Source organism: Leptodactylus fuscus, chromosome 7, assembly GCF_031893055.1.
Source record: "Leptodactylus fuscus isolate aLepFus1 chromosome 7, aLepFus1.hap2, whole genome shotgun sequence".
NCBI lineage: Eukaryota > Metazoa > Chordata > Amphibia > Anura > Leptodactylidae > Leptodactylus > Leptodactylus fuscus.
The window spans coordinates 65,915,281-65,922,502 of NC_134271.1; the positions used below are offsets into that span (position 1 = coordinate 65,915,281).

The 7,222-nt window shown below is 41.3% G+C and overlaps 1 protein-coding gene across 2 annotated transcripts in view; it reads right to left on the minus strand.

Annotated features, from left to right (window-relative positions):
* GPATCH1 (G-patch domain containing 1) overlaps window positions 1-5,970 on the minus strand; it is a 44,036-nt gene extending 38,066 nt beyond the window's left edge. For both annotated transcript variants that reach the window (XM_075282029.1, XM_075282028.1), the window contains exons 1-4: window positions 5,885-5,970; window positions 4,731-4,865; window positions 4,489-4,574; window positions 1,789-1,949 (exon numbers count right to left, since the gene is read on the minus strand). In XM_075282029.1, the coding sequence (XP_075138130.1) occupies window positions 1,789-1,949; window positions 4,489-4,574; window positions 4,731-4,865; window positions 5,885-5,957 (455 nt within the window). In that variant the 5' untranslated portion in view covers window positions 5,958-5,970. The remainder of the gene's footprint in view (window positions 1-1,788; window positions 1,950-4,488; window positions 4,575-4,730; window positions 4,866-5,884) is intronic.
* Between the last annotated feature and the right edge of the window lie 1,252 nt (window positions 5,971-7,222).

A 7,222-nucleotide genomic window follows, 5' to 3' on the forward strand; every position in this document is an offset into this window, starting at 1 on the left:
ATACACTAGTGGCATCTTCCACAAGGTGGCACAGAAGCACATTCCTGTTTTCCACAAATCAGGTCTCACTTGCTTATTCCTTACCAAAATTCTTAGCAGGGCATGCATGGTTTAATAAGTCCCTGGACTCTCTCTTCCTTATGAGACATAACCTACCCGTTCTGACCTACATACCATAATCAAATATATGTTTTGCTTATCATTAAAGGGGTTTTGGCACAGACATTACCACATTTAAATCTGTAGATAATTAAAAGTTATACATTTTTGCAAATAGAAATAATTAAAATGTTTGTAGCAGTTCTCTCTATCCATCTTAGTGGTGACAATCCGTTGCCTTGATCAGTTGCTAATGGATACAACAATGAATGCAGGAGCTTTCTATGATCTGATACTTGTCAGAACTTGGCTATGATGTCCCAAGTTGTTAGACAGAGTGCTTGCAGGAACAGATAATCCAGCCTCAATAAGGGAATCATGGTTGGGTTTCTGACAAGTCCTAGAGTACAGAAGGTTCCTGTATTCATGGTCAAATCCATTGGAAACCGATCAAGACTCTCAAAACAGATTTGTGCTGCAGATTTCAAAGGTAATTTACCCTTGCATTGCAATGGCTGAAATGTGAAACTTAACATGCAGCAATAACAGATGTTGCATGTTCAAACCCTGCAGTGTAAGGCACTATGAGTTTTTTTCCCAGCAGTGTGTGAATGGGGTTTGTTTAAATCCCATACACTACATTTGTATACTAGTAACCGCTGGCAATTCCCTCATGGCTACAAATCTCGCTACAAACTCACAGCATGTAGCCTTAGCTTTAAATAATACTAGAATCTTCTGATGTGCCAAGACACCAGGGTCTGGGAGTGAATGTGACTGCTACCACTGCACTTCTTAATGCATTTGACACAGAATTCTAATCTCAATAGGAGAATTTCACATGGATTTCAGTGCACACCAACAGCCACACAAAAAATCCACTGTGTGAACAAAGCCTAATAGTACCCGAGAAACATTCAGCATTTGCATTTTCAAGGATTGAACAAGTCATTATGAGTGATGCTCTGTTAATTTTAGTACATTATGTTATTAGATAAGGCTAGAAATAGCCTTATCCACCACCTCTACTTTTGGTGCCCGATATGCTAATTATCCTCTCTTTTGTCAGGTGGGTGGTCTCACACCAAAGTAGTTAAAGCACGAGCAAGTCTGAGCTCTGACACTGTTCACCATTGATAGGACAATGTAAGAAGCCTAAATCACACCCCCTCTTACCTGCTTCTGTTTGAGATCACCCCCTTAACAGTATAGAGCAGGGGTCCTCAAACTTTTTAAACAGTGGGCCGGAGGCAGTGCAGGTCGCACAGACATCGGGAGCGGTGCCCTCCAAAAGGTAAAGTGAAGTACGCTCCATGGCCTGGCCCGAGCTCCCCAGGAGCTTCATTATAAATGCACGCCTGCCGGCGTTGTCAGTGGGGCCAGACAGAAGTGCTTGGCGGGCCACATGTGGCCCTCGGGCCGCAGTTTGAGGACCCCTGGTATAGAGCTTACTTAGCGTATAAGACACCAAAAGTAACTGCACTCATTGCTTGGGAACTGTGAAGGCTAAGAAAAAAAAAATTCCAACTGCACTGGAATGAGTATAGCAGCGCCTATTTAACAGATGCAAAGCGCTGGAGCACAATGTTACCGTTAACTGAAAGCTGCAGTACTTTACTAGAATTACATCTATGCTGACATGATCACTAAAATGCATTGCATGATGAAGTGATACAATAATGTAAGTACTTGGCTGGAGCTATTAGATCTTCCAGTATGGTCGCTCCTGGGATTGGTGCTGTGACTGACGCAAGTTCCCTGGCTTTTTCACGTATTTGGTCTTTGGTTTTTGAAGCAAAATTGTCTGTAGTCATTATCTCCTTTGGTGCTATCCCAAACTCGCCAAGATCCTGCAAACCAAATACAACAGTATTGTCATTCGGCTTCTACGGGAGATGCTTGAGGGCAATAATTGATAGAAGGAAATCATTACACTTGGGAAGTCAACTGCTCATCTTAAAGGAGGTATATCAGAAGGAACATTGATCGAAAACTAAATACACTGTACTGCAGAGAACTTTAAACTGTTTTCAATGAAATCTTTTTAATAGGCATTCGATGCTCCCACATTGAGAATTCCCAATTTTTAGAAATATACAAATTGGCTCTAATCTACTATTGGCTTTAATACTAGCCCACAGACCCTCAGACATTTGTAACTGCCCCTTTTATTCTAAGTGACATCTTCACTACCTCCAGCCCACTGACAAATCTTGTGCCTGCAGACTGCCTCTGAATTCCAGCAAGAATTTTTTATTTTTTTTTCCACTGCATTATTTTATTTTATTTTTCACTGGAGAATTTAGTTATACAAAACTGGATTTGTCAATGTAACATTATTAATGTCCATAAAAACGCACAATTGCAAACAGTGTGAATTGTCCTATAGGGCTGTGCGGTTAATGACATTTATTTGATTAAATTTACCATTTTAAAAATTAGTGAAATTAAAGTTAACCCTGTCCCGAAGTCTGACATATTCCATACAAGCTCTTGCCTCCAGCTTCACCAACAGTTTCTTTACAGGAGTCAGTAGTTGAATGGGGAAGTTTGAGCCAAATATATCTGATACCTCCCCCATCACTAAATGTTTTTGAATTTCTTTAAAGCAAAGACATCAAAATTGAGAAGTTGCCTGTAAATTAAGAATTTGAAAATTTACTTTTATGCAAAATTTGCCCACCCTCATTTCAAACTGAGGTTCATTCTGAGAGACCCATCTACAAACAAGATCTCTTAAGTTTGGACAATAGAGTGTAAGGAGCAACCATCTTCCTTTGCTTTACATGGGAAATTAGGATCTCTCACAGCAGAGGAAGCCAACTGTCATTCAGAAATCTGAAAAAGCTGGGTTTGAACCATCGTGATAGCTGTAATTTGTGGCCAAACTGAATATCACCTAGCTTTTCTAGATGCAGACATAAAATATTTTAAAGAATGTGTGCAACAAATGTGTGAAGTTAAATTCTGTTCACGATTCTGGAAAGTTTCAGGTTTCAACAGATCTGTTTTTTAACTGAAGTTTTTTTTAAATCACCAGTTTCTGACTGATGCCAACTCAAGCCTTCTGAGTGCATTTTTCATACCATTAAAATCAATTTGGGGGGGGGGCGACTAAAAGCCGCTTTCCATCAGGTTATCATTTCTTTCCAGGTTTCTTTCACACTACCCTTTCTTATTCCTTTATTATTCCTTTATTATTCTTATTCCTTTCTTATTCCTCTGTCAAAAGACCTGGCTGTAGAAAACTGATCACTTTTTATACCCATTGATTTCAGTGGGATTAAAAAGTAATCAGTTGTCAGAAGTTTGCATCATCTTGATCAGCCAACTGATTTTTTGAACAAAGGAAAAAGTCCTACATGCTGTGCTTTTATGTTCATCCAAAGAAACCGATTCCTGATAGGAAATATACTATAGATTTCATCAACAATCAAGTCTATGAAACACTGAAGTAAACTCAAACTCTGCAGTTAAAGCAATATGCATATGACAGTATACATGCTGCCGGGCCGTAACTAAACAACACACAAATGTCATACATGTGCTGCAGGAGTCTCTATAGCCCCAGTCATTGAGGTCAGTGAGCATGGGCCACAAAATGGACAAGATTAAGACCTTTTCCTGAGATTTGTTCACAGCTGACAGCCCCATACATTGGAACATTAAAATACACGTGTGTACGGGGCTTTAGAAATAAATGGAATAGTGTGCTACCTGTGAAAAACACGTACTGTGTGTGAGGTCATACAGCAGTTTTTCTACAGTTTTACATTACCTGTAAAGTGGATGGGATTCTGGCTAATCCCATCCACATATTGGAGAAAAAAATCTGCAGCATGTCAATTAAACCTATGGAAATGGTGTCGTTTTTTTGGATAGGTATATTAGAAGCAGAAAAAAATGTAATGCGTTTCCACGACGGTGTTTTCTGCAGTGTTTTTGGCTGAGGATCGCTTCATGAGGCCTTAGCCTAATACCTATACAGAAAATGCCAACATTTCTGTAGGTATAATTGACAAGCTGCGATTTGCAAAAATGCTTGTGTTTTTCAAATTGCAGAGTTTCCACTGAAGTTTTTTTTATGCAATGTGTGAATGGGATTAATCAGAATTCCATCCACTTTTCAGGAAATGTAAAATGCAGCGATTTTTCTGCTGAATTTTCACCATGGCCAAAGCATTTTCACAAAGTGGGGCCGTGGCCTTAGGAGATAAAATGTTAACTTTATTGTCATCCAGCCTTACCAAATTAAAGTTTAACTGATGAATGGCCACATAGCCTTGACAACAACCTGACAAAAAAACACATCAAGCACCATGTACCTGCCTTGGTTTTTAATATACCAAACTATGAATCAATAAGTTATTGCGTGTTCCTTTTTTATACCTCATCATCCATAAAATCCTCCGGTCTACTGACATGTCTTTCTGATTTTCCCTGACGAGAAGATACAAATGTTGACGGTGTCCAACCTAAAAACCGAGAAACAGCCAATTACCAGCACAGCACACTCCAATCGGATAAGCTGTACAAGCAGAGGTTTCTTACAGAAGAAAACATTACAAAAAGACACCATCCATTACAAGCAGAATATCAAACTCTGCTCAGTGTGAAATATGACAATTTACCTTCTTTTGAGCCAACTGTATTAAAATATCCAGCTGAAAATCCTCCCGTGAAAGCCCCATGAAAGCGTTTATATCGTCCTTTCTCATCTTTCACTGTTTGATCCTGGAGAGGTACTGGCTTCTTCGGCTGTTCACCTAAGAAAGAACACATTTCATAAAATATTGGGGAAGATTCCTAATCCTGTGTAATACTTAGACAACTTACAGGTCTATCGACTTGTCAACCATATAATTGGCCCCACTCTGATAGAAGATGTCAGGGAAGATACGAATTTTAACTGCCCGATACTTTGTAAAATAAATATGGTAGCAGTTTTACTACCTCTTCCAGTTCAGAACACATGCACGTATATTCCGGCGTGCATGTGTGTCATTATTATTATTGTTCATTTATATAGCACCATTAATTCCATGGTGCTTTACATTTGGGGGTTTACATACAATACACAAAATATACAGGTAGATATAATACTAACAGTGACCGACTGGCACAGTGGGATAGAGGGCCCTGCACGTGAGGGCTTACAATCTATGAGGGAAGAGAGATTAGAGACAGAAGGTGAGGGTCATGATGCAGGAAAGAAATGTTTGTTGAACAGTTATTAAAGGTGTATGGCCAGCAGCGACTTGTGTCGAGGGTTTTGCCGGCACAATTCTCAGTGTAAGATGGATCGGACAGTGGCAGTGGAAACCGAAGCACAGGGGACAGGTGAGTATGATACTTATTTGGTTTTATTTTGTTTGTATCACCTTGCCCGGCCCCCTGCACAACGTGCACCACAATTGACTGTGCATTAATAGAACAGTGAGGGCTAGAGACAAATCTCCAGCTGACATTAGTGGAGTAGCCGCTATTAACACGTTATGTGGAGGTGGTGAAAGGTCCTCCTTAATATGAGCTGAATGCCTTCCTGTAAGAGCAGAAAACTAGTATAACAGATGTAAGGTCGTCATACACAATGACATGGATATGTAACTACACCCAGATCTTCACTCTGTATAAAACGGCGTCCCTGACACACAATGCTTTCCCCACCACACAGCTATTATAGCCCAGCCAAGGATCGCTTTAACAAACCCAAAATCTTGCCACCCCGCAGCGCTCCTAGCAACCCCTTCCTTTCCCCCTGCAGCGTTCCTAACAGTCCCCTTACCCTCTTCGTACTGCTCCAAAGGTTTTCCATAAGTGACAAAATCTTCCTCCCCTTCACTATCGTGCGCCGCCATCTTTGTTGTTGAGCTACGGGCGCCGAGCAGTGACAAAACTGTACCACGTGATTCCGTCTGTCGGGGCTAAGGAGAGTTCACAGGGTCAGGCGAAGCTGTGGGAGTGATGTCTGTCGTCGCTTTCAGGCTGCAGAAGGGCAGCCGAGTAATGTCAGTAGTGTCTGACTGAAGCAATGCTTAATTTGGTCGCCACTGCAGTGCGATAAATCCGTATAATACACATACCACATTATATATATGCTAACTGCTCCAAATTATGAGGTATCCCCTTTTTGGGGTGGCCATACATAGTTTCCATAAGTCATAGTGCCCTCTTTCTCCGCCATAGGAAAAATCCATTACCTTCAGCCAGTCACAATGTGGAATACAAATCTATTCTGTAAGTGCCAGTTCACATGTTGTTTTGTGACAGTATTAAATGGATTCTATCATTAGAATCCCATTTTTTATACTAACACGTAGGACCTTTAATGGTTTGGGGCACAGGCAGTTCTATATAATGCTGGAAAGCTGACAGTGCACTGAATTCAGCGCACTGTCGGCTTTCCCGATCTATGCCCCGGGTAAAGAGCTATCGGTCCTGGTACGGTAGCTCTTTACAGTTAGAAGGGCGTTCCTAACAGTCAGTCAGGTATGTCCTTCTTCACAGCAGCACCTATCGCGCTGTACAGTGTGAGCAGGGAGGAACTACGGTACCCGGACCAATAGCGCTTTACCCGGGGCACAGATCGGGAAAGCCGACAGTGCACTGAATTCAGCACACTGTCAGCTTTCCAGCAGTATATGGAACTGCCTGTGCCCAAATCGGTGAAAGGTCCTCTTTAAGAAAGGCTATTCTTCTCCTACCTTTAGAAGTCTTCTCCGCACCGCCGTTCCAGTGAAATCCCCGTTTTTCTGCGGTATGCGAATGATTTTTTTTTTTTTTGCAGCACTTGGGGCGTTCGCCAGCGCTCAAACAGCACTGGGGTGTCCCCAATGCTGCTTGAAAAATCTCCAGCGACGCCTCTTTCTTCTTCTGGAACGCCTCTCGCCGTATCTTCTTCTTCCGCTGGTCTTCAAAATCCTAGGCATGCGTAGTCAGCTCGGGCTTTGGGCAGAGCTGACTGCGCATGTCTGTGGCCATGTTCTTGTGGCCACTTACACGAGTGTACTGTACCAATGTTTGGTATGTATGACTTTTTGATCACTTTTTATTGCTAATTTTTTGAGAAAGCAAAGTAATCAAAATATTTTATTTTGCATGTTGCAGTATTGATTCACTTTTA